Here is a 14,626-nt window from a genome sequence, read left to right as displayed (position 1 = left end):
TGTATAATGCAGCATACGTAGAAAGCAGAAACAATAAGGAGAAATAAAGATATTTCTCCTCGTTGTGCCTCCCCTGAGATGGTGTAGCATACTGACACATTCCCAGGTTTACCAGTCTTGATGAATCTGGGAATGCACCAAAATCCATGGGTATACCCTTCGGAGCACCCGTGCTTTACACATGACATAGACTTGCAATGCCGTGCGTTAGTCTAGATTTATGAAGCAACACAGGTCCATGCAAGGTGGCCTTGAGTTGCTTGATAAACCTGGCTTCAGTATTGTGGTATTCTTGTGACACCATGCATGATGCAAGGGCAACACAATACTATGATAAAACTGGCCCATTAGTTGCCATGTTTACCTTTGTCCCTATATTTCAAATCAGCATTTCTGATTCTGCCACTGCAGTACAGCACTGTGATACATTATTTTTAATGGGTGAACTGTACTTCTGATGCAGTATCAATGAGGTACAATAGTCATGTTTGTGTTTTTTGTTTACAGTGACATAACCTTTTCAATGGCCAGTACTTTCCCAGACACAATAATTCTGCTGTGGCTCAATGTTTCAGAATAAGAACATTTCAGAAATTATACATCTTGGGCACACATATACCATGTGAACACAACGTTTTTGGAGCTACAGAGAAGTAATGCTCTTGGAGCATTGCTAAAAATTGAGATGTATTAAATATTTTCCTGTGATCATTATCAACTTTATATTTTTCAAGATGTTAGGTGTGGGTTGTGAACACTAGAGAGGGCTTTGGTAGTGCAGACTGAGAACTAATACACTCCCACTAACATGATTATCAAAATCTTTTGGTCTTCTTCACAATACAAATGACAAAAGCAAATGAAACCAGTGACCACACTGAATTCCAATGACTCCATGTCATTCAACAGACATTTCTGGAACTTTTGAGTGTTGTGACTCGGACTTCCTCGCTGCACTTTGGCAGCCAGTGGTGGTCAATTAATTGAAGCTACCAACTCACCAAGACAGGCTTCTTCAGCTTTTGTCATTATCCTTGCTACAGTATGGTCCCATGTCTTGACATATATTTGTGAACATGTTATTCATTATGGAAGACGGTACTCTCAACTACACTCCAATCTACTGCTAAATGCGTTTTGATTATTTGGTGAACAGTTGGAATTAAGTAACAGTTGTATTTTTCAAAACGTCTCTGCTTGAAAGATTATGCTGATGGCCAGCAACACAACTCTGAAAATTGTTCTATCATCACTGCCATACTGGCAACTGCTATGTAAGGAAAAAGCAGATGGGCACCAGAAAAAACATATTTCGTAATGGTTGGAATCATTCATTCCCCAGTCAACCTAGAGCTCATTACAAGGTGGCCCTTAATTCCACCAAAGCTCGTACCTGCTGCTACCCGCCTCATCAAAATTAAAAGGTCAGAGAACTTAGAGCAAATCTAGTGTTTTTGTGCCACAGATTTCACAAGCTCAAAGAAGGCAAAATGTATTGGAAAATAAATTGGGTATTGATGAGCTACTGGGAGGATCATCCACAATATTTAAAAAATGATCAAACCTATGAATAAACTCTCTTAACAAGGAGAATTGGGTGGGAGCAATCGTCTCCCAGAAATCACTGCCTGCTGTCACAACTGCAGCTACAACTTAAACCAGTAGCAGGCAGGCAACCACAAAGTCATTTGCTTCCCTAATTGTTGAACTTGTGGCAATGATTAGGTGCAAGATACTCCATATTCCCTCCAAATTCACACCAGCCATTTTGGACTGGGTCATGAAACCCTTGTCAAGGTGCTCCGCGTACTGCCTCCAGGGTAAAAAATTAGAATTGTTGTAGAATTGTGAACATACATTGGAGAGATAAGCGACTAGAAGCAGTCAGGGTCACCATTAATCCTGCCTTTTTCAGATGAAACCCAGAAATACAGCAATTATGCACCCATCCACCATTGTTCCAAACCATGTGGCAGCTGTAGGAAAGTATCATCTTGCCTGGCATGTTACCCTCATTTTTACTGTATGTATGTTTGTTTTTGCCTATGTGTCACTGGGATCCTGCTAGCCGGGACCCCAGTGCTCATAAAGTATGCCCTGTATGTGTTCCCTGTGTGGTGCCAGCAGGTGACGTCAGAGACCCCTCCTGATAGGTGCTTACCTTTCTCAGTAGCCAATCCTCCTCTGTGGGCTATTTAGGGTCTCTTCCGTGGGCATCTCAGCAGCTAACGAATGCAAGAGCTCACCAGAGTTCCTCTGCACTTCCCTCTTCGACTTCTGCAAAGGATCGACTGCTGACTGCTCCAGGACGCCTGCATAACCTCAACAAAGTAGCAAGAAGACTACTAGCAACATTGTAGTGCCTCATCCTGCCATCTTTCTCGACTTGTTTCCTGGTGGTGCATGCTCTGAGGGCTGTCTGCCTTCACCCTGCACTGGAAGCCAAGAAGAAATCTCCTTTGGGTCGACAGACTCTTCCCCCTGCTAACGCAGGCATCAAACTTCTGCATCACCGGTACCTTTGGGTCCCCTCTCATCCTGACGAGCGTGGTCCCTGGAACACAGGAGCTGGGTCCAAGTGTCTTCGACAGTCCAGTGGCCCTTCTGTCCAAATTTGGTGGAGGTAAGTCCTGGCCTCCCCACGCCAGACAGTAATCCTGTGTACTGTGTGAACTGCAGCTGGTCGGGCTTCTGTGCACTTTTTCAAGACTTCCTTTGTGCACAGCCTAGCCCAGGTCCCCAGCACTCCGTCCTGCATTGCCCAACCCGCTGAGTTGGACTCCGACGTTGTGGGACCCTCTTTTGTGACTCTGAGTCGACCGTTGTCCTCAGATCTTCTAAGTGCCTGTTCAGGTACTTCTGCGGGTGCTGCCTGCTTCTGCGAGGGCTCTCTGTGTTGCTGAGCGCCCCCTCTGTCTCCTCCTCCAAGGGGCGACCTCCTGGTCTTTCCTGGGCCCTAGCAACACCCAAAATCCTCAACAGCGACTCTGGCAGCTAGCAAGGCTTGTTTGCGGTATACCTTCGTGGCAACATCCAGCACGCCGTGGGACATCTTCCGTCCAAAGGAGAAGTTCCTAAACCTTTGCGTTGTTGCAGAATCTTTGGCTTCTTCCACCCTCAGGCAGCCCTGTTGCACCTTCATCCTGGGTTTCCTGGGTTCCTGCCTCCCTGGACACTATTGCAACTCTTGGACTTGGTCCCCTTCCTTTTTAGGTCCTCAGTCCAGGAATCAGTCTTCAGTGTTTTGCTGGTGCTTGTGGTTCTTGCAGAATCCCCCTATCACGACTATTGTGTCTTTCAGGGGTAGTAGGGTAACTTTACTCCTACTTTCTAGGGTATTGGGGTGGGGTATTTTGGACACCCTTACTGTTTTCTCATAGTCCCAGCGACCCTCTACAATCTCCCATAGGTCTGGGGTCCATTCATTATTCGCATTACACTTTTGGAGTATATGGTTTGGGTTGCCCTAGACCTATGTTCACCTATTGCATCCTATTGTGATTCTACATTGTTTGCACTACTTTTCTTACTGTTACTTACTTGTTTTGGGTTTGTGTACATATAACTTGTGTATATTACTTACCTCCTAAGTGAGGGTATTCTCTGAGATACTTTTAGCATATTATCACTAAAATAAAATACCTTTATTTTTAGTAACTCTGAGTATTGTGTTTTCTTATGATATTGTGATATATGATATAAGTGGTATAGTAGGAGCTTTGCATGTCTCCTAGTTCAGCCTAATCTGCTTTGCCATAGCTACCTTCTATCAGGCTAAGCTGCTAGAAACACCTCTATTTTACTAATAAGGGATAACTGGACCTGACACAGGGTGTAAGTACCACAAGGTACCCACTATAAGCAGGCCAGTCTCCTACAGCCTCTTTTTAGAAAAGAACCAAGGGACTGTTTAGACTTTCGATGAATCCTTCTCCCACCAGCAGAATTAATTTAAATCAAATGGAACATTATCATTAAATCCTAAATTTCTTGTTGACAAATTTTTATCATAGCATCATGATCACCAAATTTCACGCAACAATTATTTAATGTTTACTTCATATACACCAAAGATTAAGTTCAGAGTTTTTCATATGGCACTTTTCTATTTCTTAAAATTACAATTGCATATCACTAAATTGTTCAGGAAGCAGTCTGAGTACATTAAAGCATACATTGCATTCACTCAAACCCAGAGTAAATCCAGACTCTAGAGAACAGTTGATACAGCTTTGTGTTAATCACATTTTTTAAATATTTGGAAATATTTTATTTTTAATCATAGTTCAAAAGAGTCCTAACACATCAACTTCCCATACATGATTTCTGCAGTATCGGCTGCTAGCCCACTTTAAATTATTTTGCTATAATAAAAAAAAGCCAAGATGACCACCATTTGTACACATGAAGGGCAGACATCTTGGAATAATTTTCCTTGACTAAAAAAGTGCATTCCACGATGGCCACCGTGAGTTGGCATGTATGCACACTCGTAAAAGGTTGGCATCTTGTAAAGGTTTTTAAAAGAAAAAACATTCCAAGATGCCCACCATGCTTGGGCATGAACAGCATATATCTTGGAGTGTTATGTCGTAAAGCAGAAGCATGCTGCGATGGCCACTGTGAGTTCGTATGTATGCACACCTCTTCACAGTGAGCATCATGTAAGGGTTTTTAAAAGGAAAACATTTCAGTATGGCCACCATGCGTGGGCATGAATAGCAGACATGTTGGAATTTTATGAAGAAAAGCAGAAACATTCCATGATGGCCACCGTGGGCATTGACATACACATGTAGATTTACAATACTTTTTTTAAGCTGTGAAGAACTATTCTTAGCTAGTTATCCATGTGCCTTTTATGTGAAACTAAAGCTGCCATGTAAAAAGTAGTTCATGGACATGTAAGAGCCCTGCAAAGTATTCCTGACACATTGTTTTGGGTGAATGTAGCGGGCAGAGGTAAAAATGCAAAATGCACGCGATTGAAAGCAACACTGACTGGTGTAAATTTGAATGGACATGTTACAATTGAATTGTGGCATTCTAAATTGTAAATCACTTAATTTTTTCATCATGAGTCTTGGAAGTATGTTACGAACACAAATACTCACCTGCCTTTAAGGCAAATATAAGGTCATCAAACTCTTGTGATTCCTCATCAGCTACAAGTGACCCATTGCTGTATCCGCCAGATAAATTGAACCCATCGCCATTCTGTGGACTCTGTTTATAAATCTGACTGGTCCGTTCCCAATCAGCTGGCATCTGAAACCAAGAAAACTAAATTTTTAAGATAAATACACAATAAATAAAGACCCATGTAATCACTACTGTATTCAGTTGTCTGCAACATGTCTTTCGACCCACACAGATTTTCCTCATAATTTCCATATTATAAAAATGAATGCTCTTGCTCGACTGTGCAAGCTGTTTCTTTAGGTTCAAATGGAATTATGTGCCTCACGACAACTGCTGGCCAATACACAAGTCTCTGTGTCCATTTGTTGAGGTAGTGTTTGTTTGACCGGGCTTTGAAAGTGTGATCTGGACAACTTACATAAAGTTCTACTGAGTTATCTCTGGTGATTGCGGCTTTGCTTGGTAGTCTCACCGAATCAAGGGTGTAGTGGAAAGACAGATAGAGATGTAGTTAGAGGGACTGCATGGGTGCCCAGCAGGCACCATTCTCTCCATTTCTTAGGGTGGTTGCTAAATAGCCTAGAAGATGGTCTTAGACAAGGCTTTCCCTAGGTGGAAGACAGCTGCAGGGTATGTATGAGGGTCCTCAACGTGCTTGCTTAGCAATGCAATACGACCTGCACCCAAAGGTACTCCATATGTGGATAAGACACCTTGGGGGAGTTGCTATTTCCATGGCACATGACCTGCCAATGAGACAACTGAGGATGCCTGCTTTGAGCAAGTAGGTTAGGTCAGGCAGATGAACAGCAGCTGTCAACGGAAACAGCAGGTGATGGTAGGAAAGTGAGGCTGTTCCAGTGTATGTGCAGGTGATATTAGGCCCTGTGCATCCAAGGATTCTCTCTTTCACCAGGTAGTGATGGGACTTCTTAAGCAAGACAAGGTCAGCAACAAGGGATGCCAGTGAGACACCAAAAAAACATAAGCAATGGCACTGGGGGTGAGAATGATGAAGGTGCCAAAGAAATTAAATGAAGGAAAAGCAGATGAGTAAAGACAGATGGATCTAGTAAAGCTCCTACCTGACCTAACACCTGAATAGATGCCAACAATGTCTCTCACTTGGTCACAAATGCCTTGGGGGAAAGTGGGGACAGTTCTGAACTCAGCAACAGTCATGAGGGTAAGCATAATGTGGCAGTGGCACCCATTGGGGACAGCGGACTTCAAATACAAAGCACATAGGTGGTTCATTAAAGGCTAGCAAGTTAAGTCCGCTCACTAATACAAATATTTCGGAGTTATCGTGGGACGACAACTTTCGTTTGCCAATCCCCATACTTCTCTACTTGCGAAAGTACAGTCTCTAATATTTGCCTTCAAGCGTTTGAAAAAGAAACTGTCCGGTTCATCTTACAGTCATATATTAAAAGTGATGGTGGCCCAGTTCCTACCTTCTTTGACATACGGTTTTGATCTATGGCACAGCAAGGAAACCACACTTGTAAATCAACTTCAAACAAAGGCCTATAAAGCAGTTTTTTGTCTTCCCAGAGCATCCTCCCCTGCCCAGGTATGATGGAAATTTGGCCTCCAACATATAAAAAATCCAACAATTAAATTATTTTCTGAAACAGTGTTGGCGACTTCGTGCAGCAGAAAGTGGAACATTGAAAAGTTTATGTTGGCTCAAGATAAAAGCCCAAATGGAGAAAAAAGCAACCCAACTCGTTGGGCACCTACCTTGAGAAAGCTCTGATAAAACTAGAGCTACAAGATGGGACATGCTGCATTTGCCAAAAGTGGCAACCTCTCATCAAAGAAACAATCATTCATTTTAGATAGGAATACTCTTGCAAAGGTGGAGGCATGCATGGGCTGTACTGAACTACTTTTTTTTTTTTATTTGGCTTTTTCGACTCCAAAGACCTTCTTCATCATGGAAGGGCAAGATGACGGAGCCAAAATGCTGCTTATGCGGCTACAAACTTGAATCATTTGTCATCTACTATGCACATGCTCAAGAGCCTTGGATTATAGAAAGCACTTTTAACACAGACTTTTTTGGAGCTGAACATACCCACTTGTAGGCAAGCTTTTATTACATGGCTTGCCGGCTCATCAATTCCACTGGTGTACCAAGAAGTAAAAGTTGTCACCATTGCAAATAACCTCCTCCAAAATGCCTCCTTATTACTTCCTTGGCAACATCCTCTACAGGTGGGAATGGTGGGAAAATAGTAACTTTGTTTGTATGTTATGTCTAATCTATGCACTTTACGGTTGGAAACAGCTAAATAAGGTTATATTGACTGACTGACTGAGTGGCCCCTCCTTTGGAAGCATGGATCCATCCAGGGTTGGCTTTAGGACTGGTGCAACATTTTATTTTGGCGCCCCCCCACTCCATGACCTCCTCCTTGGTTTCACTCACTACCACCCGGCCCCTCATCTCTCCATTGCTCCCGTTTCACATACATTCATGTGTTTTAAAGCACTTGTAAAAGCTGGCTTTACTGATCTTCTCAGCTAGCCACATAAAATATAGGGTCATATTTAAGACCTCCTAGCGCCGTTCTAACTCCACATTAGCGTAATTTTGTTTATGCTGATGTGGCATTAGAAGGCCAAAAACACCATGCCATATTTACAAAGTGGCGCAATGCATGCATTGAGCCACTTTGTAACCATTTGTGCTACATTATGCCTGCGCCAGGCATAATGTATGCAAAGGGGGCATCTCCCGCTAGGGGGGCCAAAAAAATGGCGCAAAGAAATCTGACAGGTTTCTTTGCTTCATTTTTTTCCGGCACTTTTAATGCCTGCTTAGAGCAGGCATTGAAAGGAGGTTTGCATTGGTTTCAGTGGGCCTCTGAGTGCTTTGCAGGATTAGCATAAAAATGTTTGATGCTAATCCTGCAAAGCGCCGGACTAGCGTAAAAAATTGTGCCGCTAGTCCCCTAACTACTGCCATGGTGTGCCGTATTTTAAATATGGTGGCATTAGGGGGGCGCTAAGGGGTGCAAGAAAAGTGGTGCTGCACTGTGTGCAGCGCCACTTTTCTTAAATATGCCCCATAGTTCTGTTTTCTGCAGCAGGCATATTAACCCTCTCTGCGACTTTATGTTGAGTCAAAGCTGCCGCTAGGTAAAACTTCCATCTCTCTCCCTAGCAGGAACATTAATCACAAGAGGTATCTTGACATTTTGTTTCCTGTAGGCTGGACACAAAAGGAATTTTTCAGCAGGTGCTATTAAATTGCAAGTTTTGGAAGTTATTGCTAAACACAGTGCCCCCCGAGGTCAGCGCCCGGTGTGGCAGAAAAAGCGGGCCCTGGATCCATTGTTGTTCTTAAACAGTACTTGGAAAAAAATCGTTTTTTCCTAGTATCCTTTCACAAAAAACTCCAGTGATTACTCCACATGACACATCCCCTCACCAGCAGTATTTCTGCAAGCAGTTAGATCACAGATAAGGTCAGCATCTGTGGTTTCCTTCCTTGTGGTTCCCCTGAATTAGTGCTATTGCCGTTGATTCCCTAGTCTTTGGTCCCTTTCCGAGTGGTACTACTGTCAGTGCCGTCCATGTATTGTATTTAGCCCCACGGCTCATTTTCCATTTTCATTTCCCATGACTCCATTACCTTTGGCTTAATTGACTTTGGGTACAATGCCTGTGGCGTCACTGCCTGTGACAAGTTTCTCTGAGATTCCCTCAGCATCCTCCTACAAAAGTCTGGTGCTGAGGGTTCTTGGAGGGTAAGTAGCCTTCTTTCAGTAGACTAATTCACTGCCAAGGCATACGGAAGCATTATGCAGCTTTATCTGCTTTACATTACGCAGATATGTCTAGACTTTTCAAAGGCGCAATTGTAGTTATTCTGCATCACCAGAATAGTGGGGGATGATGGTGGAAGATTGCGGAAGGAAAACACACAAGTGGAGATCAGGGCATTCCAGAGGGTGCCATGATCTTCAAGTTCATCCTGGAGGAGGGAGTACTGGTAAAGCTTTTGGCATTTTTAATGTCTTCCATCAGGTTATAGAAGTGCATGGTCTTTATTCCAGTGATGCACGGTTACCCCATTTTCGGAACTGTCATCCTATTAGTTCAATTTATTATCTGTTTAATGAAAATAATTATTAGCTAGAAGGAGGTAATTAATTGTGGTAATGAAATGATGGCTAACATACATGTAACTGCAGTCCTTATGAACAGCATATGGATCCAACTGAAGTTTTACAGTAAGTACAAACCATAATTAACTAAAGGTGGTTCTCAAATACTTCCTGTGTTCTATTTCTAAACCCTCGTGTGAGCCCATAATGTGCATCAAAGATTCATGTTTGTATCCACGTAGCCCCAGTCATTCCCACCTCCCAAAGAGAGGTCCTAGGAGCTCTCCAAGCTGGAAAAGGGGATTTGCAAGTAATTTTATCTAATAAATTAATGGTTGCCAGTGCATAAGCAGATGGGATATCTGCTGAGTGTTTTTACACTAACATTCTTGAAACTCTCCAGAAGATCTTTTGTAACAGATTAAGTTTTAGCATCTTCTTAAAACTAGAATATGGGATCTCCCCTCTTCCACCTTTCTTGTTTTACCTCACAATTTTTGAGTGACTGGATAAATTAACTGAAGAAAGGCTCTTGAATGTACTTGCTTTGAAGTTGGGAGCAATTCCCCTTAATATTAGCCTCTTTACCGAACCCAGATCAGAGAGTTGTGCCCAGTTAGGTAAGTTCCAATACTAGACGTTCATTGACAGATACTGTTAGGTTAGATTTAATTCAAAACAGGCCTGGGGCTGGGTAGTTGTTGAGACCAGACCATGCAATGAACGAAAAATCGTGCAGTGTTACTTCACGTGAACCTTGACCTTTACCAGTCAAAGCCTCCATCCCACATGTCACGACAGTAAGTATTTTGCTTAGAAACTTGATTATAGCGGAGTTCACGACGGGTTCTGTAAACTTGTTTACATCTGCTTCAATGCATATGTGTTTGTTGACGATTTGCTTTTTACAGCAGAGTGGAATATAAATTACATTATTGCTTATACTCAGTTTCATTTTTAAGTAATTTGCTTTGTTAAAATTTTCTTTGGCTCCGATTGTCCACCGCACAGCCACCATTATACAATTCAATTGCACTGGCGTTATTTACTAAAGTTCTGTTTGGCACTAAGTGTTGCAAATCATTCTTCCAATTTACTAGCAAAATAAAAGGCTGCAGGCCCAATATTATGCAGCCTCATGCAAGCACAAATGCAACCCTTTGTACATAACCCCCACTATGTCATCAGCATATTGGATCACAGGCAGGTGCAGTAGACCACGTTTGGGATGAATGCCCCAACAGTGCCATTCCTGTTTACAGTTAAGCAAAGCACCTTCTGGTTTTCAACCCCTCAACTCTCATTTCATCGGGATTGGCTGTATAGGTGGCAAAACCATATAAATTGGTACTGCTACTCACTGCTGCAAGCCACTCAGAACCTCCTAGTCCCCCAATGAATATAAGTATGAAGAAAGCCCTAAGAAACCTAACCCGTTCCTTTAGGAAAACTGTATACTGGTCTCTGGCGGCCTTGTTAAATAACCCTTTCTTTGATGCAATGGTCGATGCTACTTTTGAATTGCTACATTTTTGTGGCCTTCTTCTTAGTGATTCTACGTGTATACATTAGAGCTGGCCAATAGATTTTGTGATATTTGTGGTGGTCTCCTCTCTTGTGTGCAGCTGACTATTTTTCCTGGGTAACTTTAGGACTCATTCCCAAAATTAATGAAATAACATGTGGAGGTAATATTGCAGGAATCTGACATGTAAAATCCATTCACGTTCCTTGGGTCTGGGAGCGGAGTTGCATTTCAAAATGTAGGTGGTGCTGAGGTAGAGGGCATGGTTGTTGTGTACAAGCTTTGTAAAAAATGGAAATTCGGCAGGTGAAATTTGTGTTAGCCAAAACTCTCAACATTTCTTTAAAATTCGCAATATGACATTTTGTAGGATTCTGTGTAATTTTCACCCACACAAGTGTGGTTTGTACAGAAACTGTACTGCTAAGGCATTTTCTGCTCAAACCTGTTTCCTGCAACCATCTTTAATGGCTTTTTTTTTTTTTTTTACAAAAGTGCGCCCCGCGAGTGAAAAAAGCTAGGTGACAAACTTGCAAACCACATTTTGCACCAAATCCATAATTTCAATAAATTTCCATGACATCTAGGGTATTTTTGCAGAAATAAATACGCAATATCACTATATTGATTGACTAATCTGGGTCAAAACCAGGATCACACTTCGGCCAAGTTATTTATTTGAACAGTATCTGTAAACGACAAAGGAGCCCTACCCAAAAAGACACATCTGACAGGACTAGGACATCTTTGTCATTCTATTGTCTCTAAATCAGGGAAAGGGACAGACGAACAGTCAATGTCTCAACATGCCATTAACAGACTAACTTAGAATTAATTACAATGGGCTGCCCTACGAGTGATTTTGGCACTCATAGGTCATCCTCTGGAGACCATGGAAACGTTCGCAAGCCAGGAAGCGTAAGTAAAATGAAGAGGAAATCATAAACACACACCTCCGTCAGGAGTCAATTAAGAAGCCTAAACATCTTGAAGACTTCCATGCTGCTGTACAGATGTCACTGCTCAACTCTCAGACCCCCATTGATCTTCGTTTGTATTAGATATTGTTGATCTGTATAATACATATATATATTTGTGCGCACAGAGTTTGCAAGGTAAAATAGTGTTTTTACATAAAATGTCAATAAAGAAATATTATGTAAAAGCAGGAAGCTTAAAAATATACCTCCGAGAACAACACACTGCTGAGTATGATAAGGATGAACATTTATAGGAGGTACATAGAGATGGACTTAGCATAACTAAGTGGAGTTTTTGTGTCAATATTATCTCTCGAAGATCATACTCCTGTCTCATGCTTCATGGCGTCTGGTGCAGAAGAACTCCAGGAAGATTAGGTGGTTGTGAGTACACCTATTAGTAGATCATCAGAAGAAGACCAGGATCAAGCATATTCCGAGGACCAGTCCAGCACTGTTATCATCAAGGCGATCTACAAGGCTCACAAAGGTGAACATTTTCAACACAACTACAGGCCACTGTGCTGTATCTGCACGGACCCTCCCTAGTAAAAATGTCCCCATAAGGTAGGTTTGCCCAAAGTGAGGTCGGCTAATGGTTTCCTAATGTGTAAGGGTGTGCTGCTTACGAGATGGCTAGAGGGTGCCAAGGGTCAGTGTGTTACCTTTGTAAGGGGGGACCCCATTCCTACTACAAGTTCCAGTAGGTCCTACCCTCACCGCTCCATCAGCTACACATGGGACACTTGCTTATTGAAAAGGCCTTAATGGCTCTGGACCTGTCAGGGAGTGTCGACTGATACAACAAAGCCATTGTGGTTGCCTTCCATGAAGCAACTGGTCGAACCAACTGGAGAAGGAGCTCCCAGGGAGCCTTATCATTTGGGGCTGGTATAATCAGTCCCAAATCAGGGTGTCTGTCTTGCTTAGAAAAAGAAAAACTGGACAGCATGTCAGATTGCCTGATTGGTTCCCTCCAGCTTTTATTTCAGTGGATAGCAGCAGGCTGGACTGGCCATTCTGCCACTCTGGCATTTCACCAGTAGGCTGCAGACCAAGCAGCTGCTTTCAAAGCTGGATGGGCTGCCATGATCAACTCGTGTCCCATGGCCCCGTTGTAATCATGGAGGGGTTTGATAAATAAACCACTATTGAAGAAGCAAATGGGGTTATGCTCATAAATTACAGGCTTATTAGCCTTTTAGACCTTTCTGAGACGCCCTTCACTAGAATTCTGGTCTTCAAGTTTGAGGATTAGGTTTATGAAAACAACTGTTACCTTTAGAACATGGAGGTTTCGGTTAGGCCACTCGATAATCGATCACTGCTTTGCCCTATGGGCAATTGTAAAGAAGTAAATCAGAGGTTGTGCTCTTGCTGTGTGTACTTCCACATTGCATTTGATACAGTAGATAGAGGGAGTATATGCGGAAAATTGCTATCTTGGAACACATGCAAGGACTAATAACCCCAGTACAGGCACTGTACACATCGAGCTAGACGCAAGTAGAAATGGACACTTCTGTTCGCCTTACTGAAAATATATATATTTGTAATGTCAGCCCTGATTCTTATTAGTTCGTATGTGGGCAACCTATCAAGTTCATTAAATGCCTCAAGTGCCTTTTCACCAAAAATGTGAACTATCCACATTCCTTGTTAAATGTATGCAGATGACCTCCTCACACTGGATTACACACCAAGGGGACTTTCAGAATAACCATGACATTCAAACAGAATATTGTAAGGTAAATCTTTTAAAGGTAAACATGGAAAAAGCAAAAGTATTAGTTTTTGGAAAATAGTATCTCATTTTACTTTGCTTTTAAGTAAGGTAAAAGTAGAGGAAGTTAGAATATTTATCTATTTAGGGTCGCTTGTGATATAATGCTAATGATCTTGTTATAGTAAGAGATTTCTTGATGTTTCAGTTGAATTAGGATTTTTTTATATCTGTGAGCAATTTACACAATTATGATATGTTGTGCTAAGGAAATTTGTAGAAGGTGAACAGGTTTTATGAACAACTGTCTGAATAACCATATTTTATCACTTATCTGCTTACTGTGCCAGATGACCATCCAGATAGCAGAACTCTCCACCAAGTGAACAGACATCCCCTGAGATGAGCTTCAGGTTCATGTTATGGAGCATCCCCACGTCGCTCAAGACTAGCTGTCACAAATTGGCAGTCATTCAGGAGATCATTCCACACCTAGACTGACTATGCCCCATTCCGTTCCTTCTGTAGGACTGAGTCCTAACCTGTTTTGCTGCCAATTGTCCTGAATGGTGTCTAAGTAGAACAGGGACCGTCCAGGATTTGGATGGGATTTCTGCTGCTTCACCCCTTACACCTTTTGGGCCAACTTACTAATACTCAATGTTATTTGAGCATGCTATTCCAAATTAATAGTTTGCATCTTGCAATTTTTAAGATATATTATAAGTAGTTTAATTTTCTCTCATCTGTGCTATGGTGGGCTCAATGAGCATCCCTAGAAATGTAGCCTACTGTAGGAATCACGGTTAGCAAGGTGTGGATTCCCTACCATCTGCATCCAATGACTATGAGGATGCAGTTGAAAAGGTACACAAGGATCCATCCTCAACCTGCTGCAGGTCGTATTTAACCATGACATGTTCTCAGAGACTCAAAGAGCAGATGGGAGTTTACTTGAATTTCTTTTCTTTCCTTTCCGTTTTTCTTTTGTTTTCATCTTTCATTTAATTAGTAGGGGAGTGGTGTTTCCTTGGGAGTAAGATCACCAGTGCAGTGGTGGGATCCCTACTCTCTGGGCTCTAATTACTAAGTGTGGGGCAAAGTATAAGCAAGAGCTAAAAGGGAGGAAAAGACA

The 14,626-nt window shown here is 42.2% G+C and overlaps 1 protein-coding gene across 1 annotated transcript in view; it reads right to left on the bottom strand.

Moving 5' to 3' along the window:
• The window catches only part of ADGRV1 (adhesion G protein-coupled receptor V1), a 2,003,619-nt gene that overhangs the window by 30,228 nt on the left and 1,958,765 nt on the right, over window positions 1–14,626 (bottom strand). Inside the window, exon 89 of the mRNA XM_069225272.1 lies at window positions 5,115–5,268. Coding sequence (XP_069081373.1) covers window positions 5,115–5,268 — 154 coding nt within the window. The remainder of the gene's footprint in view (window positions 1–5,114; window positions 5,269–14,626) is intronic.

The sequence above is a fragment of the Pleurodeles waltl genome, chromosome 1_1 (genome assembly GCF_031143425.1).
Source record: "Pleurodeles waltl isolate 20211129_DDA chromosome 1_1, aPleWal1.hap1.20221129, whole genome shotgun sequence".
In the NCBI taxonomy this organism is placed as follows: Eukaryota; Metazoa; Chordata; class Amphibia; order Caudata; family Salamandridae; genus Pleurodeles; species Pleurodeles waltl.
Note: the sequence above shows the minus strand (reverse complement) of the source record. Positions and strands in the feature narration are given on the sequence as shown.